The 13,599-nt window shown below is 39.5% G+C and overlaps 1 protein-coding gene across 9 annotated transcripts in view; it reads right to left on the bottom strand.

Moving 5' to 3' along the window:
* The window catches only part of ppfibp1a (PPFIA binding protein 1a), a 34,735-nt gene extending 23,547 nt beyond the window's left edge, over positions 1-11,188 (bottom strand). For 7 of the 9 annotated variants that reach the window (XM_039791580.1, XM_039791581.1, XM_039791582.1 and 4 more), the window contains exons 1-2: positions 11,048-11,188; positions 2,670-2,746 (exon numbers count right to left, since the gene is read on the bottom strand). In XM_039791580.1, the coding sequence (XP_039647514.1) occupies positions 2,670-2,733 (64 nt within the window). In that variant the 5' untranslated portion in view covers positions 2,734-2,746; positions 11,048-11,188. The remainder of the gene's footprint in view (positions 1-2,669; positions 2,747-11,047) is intronic. The other 2 variants (XM_039791586.1, XM_039791588.1) reach the window with 1 other exon arrangement.
* Positions 11,189-13,599: the final 2,411 nt, after the last annotated feature.

Here is a 13,599-nt window from a genome sequence, read left to right as displayed (position 1 = left end):
TGCCACACAGAGCCACACAGAGAAAGAGAGAGAGAGAAAGAAAGAGACAAGAAAGAGAGACAAGAAAGACAGGCACACACAGCACACACACACACACACACACACACACACACACAGACACAGAGACACACACACACACACACACACACACAAGACAAAGACAAGACAAAGACAGAGGCAGAGACACAGAGAAAGACACACACACACACACAGCACACACACACACAGACACACACACACACACACACACACACACACACACACAAAGAAAGACAGAAAGAAAGACAGCACAAAGAGACAGGCACACAAAGACAAGACAAGGAGGAAGAGACACAAAGAAAGACAAAGACAAAGAAAGAGACAGCACAGAAAAAGAGAAAGAAAGAGCAGACAGGAAAGACACAGACAAAGACACACAGAGAGCAGCACAGGAGGAGAGAGGAAAGAGAGAGGAAAAGAGGAAAGAGGAAAGAAAGAAAGAGGCAGGAGAGGAAAGAGGAAAGAGAGAGAGAGAGGAGGAAAGAGAGAGAAAGAGAGAGAGAAGAGAGAGAAAGAGGAGGAAAGAAAGAGAGGAAAGAGAGAGAGAAAGAGAAAGAGAGAGAGAAAGAGAGAGAGAAAGAGAGAGTATATATATATACATATATACATATAGGAGAGAAAGAGAGAGAGGAAAAGAAAGATATATAGCATATAAAGAGAGAGAGAAAGGAAAGAGAGAGAGAGAGAGGAGAGAGAGAGAGAGAGAGAGAGGAGAGAGGGGGGGAGGGGAGAGAGGAGAGGCAGAGAGAGAGAGAAAGAGACACACAGAGAGAGAGCAAGAAAGAAAGAGACAGACACACAAAGAAAGACAAGAGAAAAAGAGAGACAGCAGCAGAGAGACAAAGAGAGAGAGACAAGAGAGAGACAAGACAGAGAGACAGAAAGACAAAAAGACAAAAAGAAAGAGAGAGAAAGAGACAAAGAAAGAGACAGAGACAGCACACACATCACAGAGAGGAAAGACAGAGAGAGACACAGACAGAGAGACAAGAGAGAGCAGACACACAGGAGAAAGAGACAGGAGAGAGGCACACAGGAAAAGAGAGGAAGAGACAGGAAAGAGGAGAGAGGACAAGACAGACAGGAGAAGAAAAGGCAGAGAGAGAGACAGCACACAGAGAGAGGCAGATACATACAGGAGAGAGGGAGAAAGAGACAGACAGACATATACAGAGATACATACAGGAAAGAGAGGAGAAAGAAAGAGAGAGGCATGCATATATATATATGTAGATATATATATATAGGAGAGGAAAAAGAGAGAGGAAAGAGGAAAGAGAGGAAAGAGAAAGAGGAAGAGAGGAAAAGAGAGAGAGAGAGAGAGAGAGAGAGAGAAAGACATACACACATGAGAGAAAGAGAGGAAAGACAGGAAAGAGAGGAGAGAGAGAGAGAGAGAAAGAGAGAGAGGAGAGAAAGAGAGAGAGGAAAGAGAGAGGTGAGAGAGAAAGAGAGGAAAGAAAGAGGAAGAGAGGAAAGAGAGAGAGAGGAAAGAGAGAGGAAAGAGAGAGAGAGAGGAAAGAGAGAAAGAGGAAAGAGAGGAAAGAGGAAAGAGAAAGAGAGAGAGAGGAAAGAAAGAGAGGAGAGAGAGAGAGGAGAGAAAGAGAGAGAGGAGAGAAAGAGAGAGAGAGAGGAGAAAGAGAGGAGAGAGAGAGAGGAAAGAGGAAAGAGGAGAGAAAGAGAGAGAAAGTGAGAGAGTATATATATAGATATAGAGAAAGAGGAAGAGAGGAAAGTGGAAGGAGGGAGGATGGACAGGGAGTGGATGGACGAAGGATGGAACAGTGGATGAAGAGGAAAGATGGAAGGCTTCTATCAAACATCATGTGAGACAGTATAACAATTGAATCTTCTCCTGTAACTGTGGAAACCATATTTTCAGATTTTTCTTGGAAGCAAATGCAGCAACGTGTTGTTGACTGAACTCAAGCGCATGATGTTCCAATCGGGTGCTGCTGCCTACTCCACTCCATCTGTCATCGGTCTTAAATGTCAGCCATGGTGAAGATGTCCAACGGTAACAAAGAGGGAGCTAAATAAATAAATATGTAAACAATCATGGCTTCCCCACAGTAGCCAGGGAGTGGGGCTTGATGACGACTGTGGTTTCTGCAGAAACAGTGGGGACTGTGGGATTTCACGTGATCAGCTGCCTTGCTCCCATTGGAAAGGTCAGTGCTATAATTACACACATCAGCGGAAAAGTTGGGACTCTGAAAGGGAAGCCTGCTCTGCTCATCTGCAGCGGCAAAAGTACAGAGTGGCCAAAAGTTCCCAAGCAGAAGTTTGTATTCCAAACTCACAGAGCTTGAATAATCATTAGTTTCCGTCACTGCATGGACAAAGGAAACTTTCTTTCATTTCTCATGGTGGAGGAATGCAGTGGAGGCAGAAAGAGCCAGTAGCACACTTTCAGCATTATTCCAAACTTGTATGTATATTTAGGGGGATTACATTGAACTGCAGGTAGAAGTGGAAGGAGAAGGGCACATTGTGTTACCGTCCACTAGACGTAGTACTCCCAGCTTGAAATTCAATGGTTTCCAGATGTGGCTAGACCCCATAGTATGCCACCATGCCCACTTATAAAAGCGCTATGGTCTTAAAGTCCAAGTGTACAATGTGGTTACCTGCTATGATCCCATCCATTTGCTCCAAAGCTGCTGCCAACATATCACTGGCGTCGGACATCATCTTGTGAATGAATCTGAAAGAGAAGAAAAAGGTTGAGTGAAAGAAACAAGAGGGATCCATAAAGGACTCTCCATAACAACCACTAAAATGACCTTGTGATTATATTATCTCAAAAGAAATTAAACAAAAACAAGACATTTTAAGACGCAAACATAGGATCGAAGAAACTGATTGTCACAATTTTATACAAGAAAATACTCTGAAGATTCATCAATAATTAGCTTACCGGTAATCGTTAGCAGCAATCCCCTATTATTTTTTACTACTTAGAGCATAGTTTTTCTCCCTTACAAGCATCAGTTTTCAAATTTAAAGCCTGCCTGCATGTTTCCATTTGAAAAAAAACAAAACATAACAGTGTTATCACTAATCCTGTTATGGTACAAGCTCTCATTTTTCCTTCTCAAATGACTGCTGCATCAAATTAACCATGCAGTCTGTGCCACAAAAAAGGTCTCCCTGAGAGACAAAAAACAAAGTGATATCCAGGACTTATTACCCAGAGAGCCTTATTTCCGGCAGTCACGGATGCTCATGGGCAGGCTCCTATCCGGAATAATGGCACTATTCTCCCAGGGGTCTCAGGCCTCGTAGCACTGGCATGCTCGGCATCTCAAACTTCCCTAACAAAGTTGGACAGTATCTCCATGACCAATGAATTCAAACACTTATCACATGTCTCTCCTTTACTTGCACTGACCACTTATCACTTCAAACTAAATCTGATTTAAAAAGGGGTTGAGATAGTACAGTATGTTGTAAGAGGGAACTGAAGCCCAGAACTAACAACATAAAACAGTGGCTCTACTTGTTCAGAAGTCCAATAGAGAGAGAGGGGGCAGGGGCTGCAGGGTTTACTTCATTTCCTCCCTCTTAGGGGTCATAGTGTCACACCCAGCAGGGTAAAACATGGACATTAAGAGCCTAATTAAACCAATGGCCTCAATATGAGCTGGGGGCTGGGGTCTGCTGTTAAAACAAGGGGCCTTAAGAGCTTTGTTGCTTCATTTACACACTCCACAGAAAGGGACACAACATCATACACACTGCTTTGTATTTGCACTACTCCATAATCATATCATTAAGCTTGATTATTCTGGTGATCTAGACCCACACATGAACTATTGAATGTAATTCAATGTAGTACAAAGCAGAGGCCTGTACTACGAAGCAAGATCAACATGTCCTGGATTTCTTTCAGTAATCCGGCTTCACCAAACCTAACAACCGCAGTCCCGCATAACCTGTACTACGACGCTGGTTATCAACTAGTTCAGTCAACTCAGGGTTTCCCAATCCAGCGGCACGCACGTTCACATAAAAGAGGCGGTGTTTGCGCACCACGACCAATCGCAAACATCTACCAGAGCCGCATGTTATATATAAGAAGAGCAAATTATAATTCTACATAAATATGAAGAACACAGACTCGGTTTTACAGGGAAAACGCAATACAGTCGCTGCTTCCTAAAACAGGAAGGAAAGCTGGCAAAAAAAAAAAAAATTGCCGATCACGCTGTAGATGCGTAAATTACTCTTATCAATATCACTTCCCCATCAGTCAGGACGAAGATCTTACCATAATTACACTTGTGCTTTCCATAAACTGTCGTTGCTTTAGCCTATTATTTCAGTTGCAACCCTGGCAGTGGGAAGCAATCGTGAGAGCAAATAAAAAAATATAAAAACATAATTCAAACCGATATGCGCATTGGCGACACACGGCTCAAGAAGCCGATATGTAATTCCCTCCCATTAAAATATACATTTCATAAAAATACCCATCAGGGAATGTTAACAGGGTTGTCGGTCTCTAAATGTTTTAACTTTTATGAGTCTGTCTCTCTCTCTCTCTCTCTCTCTCTCTCTCTGACGCCATTATCAATCTATTGATTGGTCAGTAGGCGGTGCTTTTACACCGGTTGATCTCTAATCAACAACTTAACCTGCTCCCGACCAGGTTAGGTGTTCAGCATGAGTTACCACGGCGATTGAACCCGATAACAACTAATCCACCTTTGTAGTACAGAAAATCCTGGGTTGAGCCTGAAGTTAGCTCGTTAACGCCAAATCCTGCTTCGTAGTACAGGCCTCTGGTCTTCTGGTCAATAAGCATTCCAGAAAATGACTCAAATTTCAAAATAAAACAGCTTTACAATTAAATGTTACAGTTCTCATGGGCTATTCATGACACATATACTACTACTACTTTTTCCTCCACAGTTATTTCCAGAGTTGGACAGAGAACCATCACTCACTCTCACCAGGGTGGAAGCTGTATTTGGTCAGCTGCTTGTTTCACCCCATGGGAGAAACCTAAATCTTGTTCCTTTTTCCAAAAAGAATATTTTTTCTCTGTGTGAATGCAGAAAACAACAAATGGCATGAAGAGAGAAACACCAGTGTGTGCTATTGTATGCTCTACTCAACTATCTTGTACAGTCTTCTGGTCATGGTGCAACCAAATGTAGAGAAAAGTGGGATGAAAACATTTTGAAATCTAAAACGAATCACAGTGTGTTACCATAATTGCAGCAGCTCTCCTTCTGTCTCTGTTGTCTTGTGATAAAAGCCACATCTAATCTGCTATAATGGGTTTCATGAGAAATCCAATTCAGTGGAAAACAGCATCTTATCAGCCCACGTGCAATTCAGAATATGGGTTTAATTTATGCCGGAGGGAAAAAAAATCAAAAAAATAATGAAACCAGGAAATACATGTGCTGTTGTGCTGGTCATGCGGCTGAAAATGGCATTGAAACTTGCCAAATAAACTAGCTTGTCCTTTCTTCAGACTCGTAAAACCAGGCACTTTAAAATGCGAGGCTGAGATATTTTCCACTTCTCTTTGCATCTGTGATGAGCAGGTCATCCATGAAGAATGTTCGGACCAAAACCTCACGAGAAAAACCCACAGATGAGGGTCCATCTCCCAAACCAACCATCTCTTCCAACCATGTGAACAAGTGTCTGTAATGATGATTGATAATCCCAGAGTGTAGGAGTGAGCACTACACACATTCCTGAGCAGGTTAGTTATCACTCCCAAAACCAAACACTAATGTCTGGTACTGACATCCCTGCTGACCCCTGTGGCCTCCCTCCCTCCACCCTTCAGGCAAAACTCTGAAGACTTTATTCAGCTGGTGGTATTTTTCTGTTGCCCTGAAAAGACCAAAACCGACAATGATTTGATCATATTAACAAGTATAGGGCATTTTCCCAAAGCCTGATATATCCTACCTGTGCCTGTACAGCTCCATTGCTGTGCAAAAACTATTAGAAACACATTAATAAGCCACACTGTTGCACTGGGTGACATGTTCCTTTAACCATGGACACTGTTATTTCGTCTGAATACTATATCGTCCTGCTGCTGTAAATACCTACCAAGGCACTAAATGTGTATAAATCCACAGCATTAAATAGTCCCTAATAGATGCATTTTTACTCGTTTGAGTAAGGTTAGCTAAAAACTAGAGTAGCCAGCTGTTTTAGGAACTAACATAGCCTTTCTTTTAATTAAACCATACATTTGTGACCCGTTTTTACATTTACATCTTTAGTAGGAATACATGGGTTTTGGGGATGTGTGCCACAGACGAGGTAGGCAAGTCAGAGTATTAAGAGACGGACTAACTTTTGCTGGTTTTGGTGTTTTTGTAAGATTTGTAGACACCAACACAATACCACCATTATCCTTTAACTGATACTGATGGGGGTTGTAAATTTCACTCAAAGTCTTTCAACTCCAAAGAGACATATGCTTTACAGAGATATGGAGGGGGAGGGACAATTCAACTGAAAAGAAAATAGGCTGGGATTACTTGACCCTATGCTGAGTGGGACACACACACACACACACACACACACACACACACACACACACACACACACACACACACACACACACACACACACACACACACACACACACACACACACACACACACACACACACACACACACACACACACACACACACACACACACACACACACACACCTGGTGCCTCAAACACTCCAATTGCTTACTTCCAGCTGTGGTACAGATGTGCATTTCAGAACTGAACTGGCTCAGACTAGTAAAAGAAGCAGCATTAGTTGTAGTACAGTAACTGGTCGATGGATGACATTTTTGCTTGTTGTCCCACAAGGCTCAATACTTGGTCCCTCACTACTTGCATTTAAATAGTAATCTGTTTTCGAACTTCACATTGTAAAGTTGATATCAATACAATCTTGTATGCCATCAGTACCACTAACAAACCATTACATCAGCAACCCAACGATCATAAAATATCCGAAAACTGTGAAAAATACCAATGTTTTTATTTTGACAGCAGATTATTTATCAGCAGATTGTCCTACAAAACCCACGAACACCTTGATCATCAACTAAAATCTAAATTTGAATTCTTATACAGAGCTGTTTCATTCAAAAAGAGAACATCATCATTTTTATACAATGCAGTATCTTATCCTGCTGTGTTAGGGAATTATACTGTGTGCTTTTGTTGCTGCCACTTTTTTTTTACGATTTACCATTGGCCTCATTTGGCATTTGATTAAAGTTATATTTGATCCTTTACTCAATACACCTATCAAACCTATTATCAAAGAAAATATGACAAAGTCAGATTTCATTACTGCATCCAGAAGCCATGGTTCACTTGTTTTAATTTAGAAAGCTTTGCTATCCGAGTTGCCAAAATAACCATCCTTAGCTGAATTTAGAGCCAATAACAATGACATTGGATAGCATCATAAGTTAGTTTTCTGTAAGCTCTTAAACCCTTATACACTATGCTCTTGCTTGCAAGAGATATTTATTTAAATCTCTGCAAGAATTTCTGACTAAATAAACCTTAATTTAAAAAGGTGCCCTGCCATACAAAACCATTCTTACTTGCATTTTTTAAAATATGTTAGGTCTATATGTGTTTGTGTTCTGTTGTGAATGTGAAAATAACCTGCTACCTCCTTTGTCAGCTCTAGCCACTGAAAAGAAATAAGCAGAGAAATCAGGCCAATTACAAAAGCTGGTCAGTCTGACATCATATTGCCTGAGCTCATTACTATTCATGAGCTCGCCCAGTTGGGCTGGGTAAAGGATTCTGACAGCCAGGCTCTCATTGGCTAGCTGTTAGCCAATCAAATTCAAACAGCTTAGCTTGTTGAATATTAATGAGAACTGGCAGAAATCGAGCTGAGTCTTCCTGTAGGCTTTCTATACCATGCTAGAATGGCTTGAAATAAGGTAACCAAGGCATTTTTTCCACAAAAAAAATGTTATAGAGTCCATGGTAGAACTTCAGATATTACCACAAAGTAATGAAATATGTGTGGCAGGGCACCTTTAATAAACTGTCAGTGCTATTAGCAAAAGTAGTTGCGGAAGTCAGTGAAGTAACAGTGGTATTGCAAGGAGTGGTTGCAGTGATATGTGCAGCAGTGATAACTTAGCACAGTTTTAATTGCATCGTTTGCCGATATTAAAGTATCTCAATTAGGGTTGTAACTGACCCTTTATTTCCAAGCGTGATCTGCTGTTTATTTTTTCTATGAATTAAAATGACATTGGCGTCCTATCACAAAGTTCAGAATTCATATTGTTCTGCCTTGCATGGTCAGGCACTGTTGTGTATATCTCTGACCTGCTCCATCTTTATCTTACCAGTAGGTCACTTAGATCTTACTGGTTGTTACTTGTGCTCGACTAAAAACAAAAGGTGACAGTGCCTTTAAAGCAAAGTTTCATATTAGAGAAGCTAGAACCAGAAAAAGTTTGAATGTTTTTTTCCTTGAAAAATGACTCAAATAATTAATCAGTTACCAAAATAGTCGTCAATCAATCAATTGTTTCAGCTCTAACAGTTGCAGTACAGCAGTAATAGTTACAGTAGTAGCCTATTTTAAGAGGTAACATGGACATAAAGGGTGACTTCCCTGTGTAATCCAACCACCAGTCAAACACCCTGCCTTTGTTTACACTTGCCCCTGAGGGATGGTTCAGTGGACTTTTAGTTTGGGCTGCTGTGAGGTCAGACTGTTTGACAGAAATGACAGCTGAGACTTTAAACTAGTGCAGCGGTGGCCACATTAAGACCCTGCACAAACAACTCTTTGTCTTTCAGAGACTCACATGATAGCACCGCGACACTGATCCCAAGTTCTGGGAGTTTTTTTTCCACGTGGCCCTCAACTACATCATAGTCAGAAATCACATTGGAGGTGGAAAATAATAAAGAGGATTGTGGAAAGGGGCAGGAGGAACTGAGTAAGCTATCACAGTGAGCCAAGAAAAACTTACTTTTGTTATCAAGGTCTTAGCACAGAAGCAGCCTTTCTGGGTATGAAGTCTTAAGACTTCATACCCAGAAAGGGGACTTTATACTCAGAAAGGGCTGCTTATTTAGGACATAATTGCGATAAAGTGAGACTCAGAAGATAAGTAAAATGCTGCAAAGTCAAATAAGGTCTGCAATAGGGCCTACGATGAATGAAACTATAAACAATGACGCATCCCTACACTCAGGAAGACCGTCACGCAGTCCTGTCAGGAAGCGTTTCCTGGCACACTCTGGAGAAATGTCTTCCTCTTTGTCAGAAATGACAATTCCCCAACAATCCCAGCACTGACTGCACAAATAAAAACTAAAAGCTGAAATTCCAAAAGCCATTTGTACAGCTCTCATATATAACTGGGCCCTTTAATTAAATTCCTGCGAGATTCCTGTTTCAGATTAAGTTAAACATTTTAACTTAAGTTCAGAAGCATGTAACATCCGAATATAACATGGGACTTTAAAATGACATCCTTTCTATTAAAATACTACACCACAAGAGTACTGTACCAAGAATGCAAGGATTGCAAAGGTCAGGAAAAAAAAGGTGCCTAAGATAGAAAGGCCCATGTCTATTTTCTTGACACGCTGAATCGAGAAAAATAAAAATCATAAACAGTAGAAAACTTGGGGTCTGCGCCACGTTGATCTTACAGCAGGCCAGGTTTGCTAATAATACCAACTAGGGTTGATAGTGGACTTTCCTTCCTCTTTACCTGGCTGAGCAACAAATAAATGCCTGTTGCCTGAGGAAACAAGATGATTGGTGCCAGGAGATTAAATTTGTGTTTTCAAAAATCACTGAGCAATGTGGAAATGTGCTTTATTATGCCAACTCTCCCACTGTAACATCAGATATGGGCTGTGCAAGCAAGTGTTTTGCAAGGATTTTTTTTGTAGGATACAAATGTGGTTATTGTCACAAAAGGAAATAAAATCCTTTGTTATGCTACTCAGTTCTCTGTCCGGAAGACATCATCAGAAGTGCAGAGAGGGCTCAGGCAGAGAGGGCTGCCAGCAGGTCATGCAGCGCCTCAGGAGGGAGAGTCTTCCGGAGCATCTTTATACTACAGAGGTATACCCAAACAAAGACTGCAGAAGTCTGAGATTGATAATAAAAGCTAACACTGGACCAGAAGTAGCTTTAAACTGGCTTTGTGTTGGCTGCGACTGCCTTCTATGCAGCAAATGTGGGTGGGAGCCAAACTGGAGGTTCACCACAGTGATTCATGATTTGGCTTGTACATGAATGGTGATGAATAAATTAGCTGTGGTAAAAGTTTTTACATGCAAAGCTAGCATAATTTAACTTGCTTTAACTACAATGCCCTTAAAAGTAAAGAATCAGAAGAAATTATTACTTTCTCTCATTAAAAAAAGTCTTTGTTCTTGTCTCTGGATGGCAACTTATATAATATGAATTAGTAGGTTTGATAGGTGTATTCTTTGTTAATATAAAAGCTAATGAGCTACCTTTGTTGATTACGTTAGTATAGTTATTCTGCCATTAACAAAACAACAAAATTATGATAAAAGTCCCGAAGATATACGTTATGGGAATTGCTACTAATACCAAAGCAAAACAATTCAATAATTAGTTACATTCACAAAATTAGACAATGACAATAATAACCCTCTTTCAAGTCACCACAATACTGCAACTTAAATAATTATAGTAAGTAAGTTAACGTTACCAAAATATTAGGAACCCAAAATATTACTAACAAGTGAAAATGAGCTAAGCTAAACTCTGTTAGTTAACGTTACGTTACGTTAGCCAACGCAAACACATTGTATCTAACGTTAGCTACGTTACGTCTAATTAAATTGAGTATAAGAAAAAAAAACGCGTTGGGTCCTGGTTTGAACACAATTAACGTTAGCTAGCAGCCTAGCGAAATCTTGGACAAACACACTGTTTAAACTAACTTTATTTCGTAAGGTCATTTAAACTTTTGTTTAACTTACAGTTTTCGACCAGGAAATGTAAAATAAGGGACCCTGCAGTCTCCGGCGGCTTTATTCCAAACACTTTCGAGACTTTTCAAAGGAGCGTCATGGTTAGCGTCCACCTTCTCATTGAATTTCTCAGAACTGAAGTTTTCATCCAAGCTAAAAGAGCGATGTCAAGTTAAATCTACTGTCTATGAGTTAAACAGACAGCAAGGACACTTCCTGAAAGGAGGCCTTCAAAATAAAAGCGTAACATCCGTCAATTGTTGATATTGGTTCCCAAAAGGGTCTCAAATTAATTCGGGGGGGGGCGCGGTCGGGATACTGATTATGTTGTTTTCTGGCCTACACACTCAAATCAAACAGGAAAAGGAAAAAATCATGTTCATTTTCACAGCACATTTCCTCACTAATGCCCTAGCCTGTGATAAGGGTCACAATATACATGTTGATGTATTTTAGGGGGTCACAATCCAAAAAAAGTTGGTAACCACTGACCTATGCCAAGTCAAGTCAAGTGTATTATTTATACAGTCTGAAATAAAAAGTTTGTCTCAGTATTTGATGCTGTAAAACACACTCTCTGTAAATTGATATTGAATATTTAGTTTTTAAAAGCTGCCTAACTCTCAAACTCTTTTCTCTGTTATTTATTTGTCATTGGCAATATTGTCTGCAGCCTCATTGTGTCCATGGCATGGACCTGGTGGACTCTCTGTTATCTCTTTACTCTCATGTTTATGTGGATTGAACCTCAGTTTTAATCTTGTTGTTCAGTAACAGTGTTTCTGACACCTTCAAAAAAATGACATAATAGTTGTAATTGTTTATCCAGACAATCAGTGCGGTTCAAAAGCATGAAGGTATTCCATTTGAAGTGTACATGCTGTCATTTTTATTCTTTTTGTTCGTTTTTTAAGGGAAAAGAAATTAAAGAGACAGGCTAGCAAAATGTGGGCATTTTTCCTTTACGTGGGAATTTTGTTCTTCTTCACTTTTTGACCATGTTCAATGAATGAAACATGGTTTAAGAGTTTGGGATTAAAATGCGCATTATTTTGAAAGTCCGTACCGGAAACAAAAAAACATCTAATGTAGGCTATACGTCTGTAAATAGTAAAAATGCACTTGTACTTATTTAGCACTGTTTAGCAAAACTGGAAAAGTGGTAAAGTATTTAAGAAAAAAACATTACAACAATATATTTTTTCCGATTAAAATTACGAGGACAAGCAACACCTGTATGTTCGTCAATCTTACCAGTAAAACCTGAAATCAATTTTAGAGCAATAAACAGCCTATTTCTTGCGGTTTATCGTCTATCTGACGCTGTGTTCTAAATATCTGATGGCAGTAGTAAATAGGCTTCGGAGCACAAGTGTTGTGTCTGTCAGTTATGAATGATTACCAAAACAAAGGACATGTGGAACACATCTCAAGTGAGCTGCAGCCATATCTCACTTGTCTCAATGCTTTTAATTTTTAATTAAGGAGCGTCTTTTCTCAACATCTCTATATTTGCATGTTGATGTTTGGTTTAATGTCTATTGTTGAAGACAATGGCTTTTACCTGGATTCACTTCATCAGTGCACTAAATAAAACATGTGGCTAATCGTCTCTAATAGTAAGTGTAAAAACTTTATATAAAGACCTTTGTTGAACTGTCTTATTGGATCACTTGAGTTAATTTGAAGATTTAGATTATCAATACAAAATAAAAAATAAACATATTCGTTGTGGTATTCATTATGGGTTGAGAAACCTACTTTATGATGCTAATACTGTTGTACTTTTACTTAAGAAAGATTTTGAATGCAGGACATTTACTTGGAACAGAGTATTTCTACAGTGTGGTATTCCTACTTTTACTCAAGTAAAAGATCTCAGTACACCTTCCACCACTAGTGGTAGTAATGGTAGATGAAGAATGGTAGTTAGGTTGAATTCAAGTACTGTTTTAAGTATAACTTTAAGGTACCTGCACTTTACTTCAGGCTTTCTATTTTATGCTGTTTTATACTTTTAATCCACTTCGTTTCAAAAGGGAAATATTGCTTTAGTTACTAGTTCCTTTGCGGATTCAGATTTTTATCCACAACATATCACTTTATCTAATATAATGCATTGTTGTAGATTACAGGTAAATTATTTAGCAGTATATAAAATAGACGCCATTATATAAAAACATGATTTTTACATTGTTGTATTGTGACTTTTACTTAGTAAAGGATCTGAACACTTCTTCCACCATTGGTAAAAATGTAAAGAATTTGCTATTCCTTCATTCATAACCTTTATTTAAGAATCTCGGAAATCATTGAGGTTTCCCTCATTTTCAATGATGCCAAAACACATAAAACATGATACACAAAACAAGTAAATAATAATCAATGAAAACAGTCACACACAGAAGTGAAGTGATCTGAAATTACAATCGTAAAGGTCCCATGGCATGAAAATTTCACTTTATGAGGTTTTTTTTAACATTAATGTGCGTTCCCCCAGCCTGCCTATGGTCCCCCAGTGGCTAGAAATGGTGATAGGTGTAAACCGAGCCCTGGGTATC

The sequence above is a fragment of the Perca fluviatilis genome, chromosome 23, assembly GCF_010015445.1.
Source record: "Perca fluviatilis chromosome 23, GENO_Pfluv_1.0, whole genome shotgun sequence".
Lineage (NCBI taxonomy): Eukaryota > Metazoa > Chordata > Actinopteri > Perciformes > Percidae > Perca > Perca fluviatilis.
The sequence above is the reverse complement of the archived record's forward strand: the minus strand, read 5'-3'. Positions and strand labels throughout refer to the sequence as shown.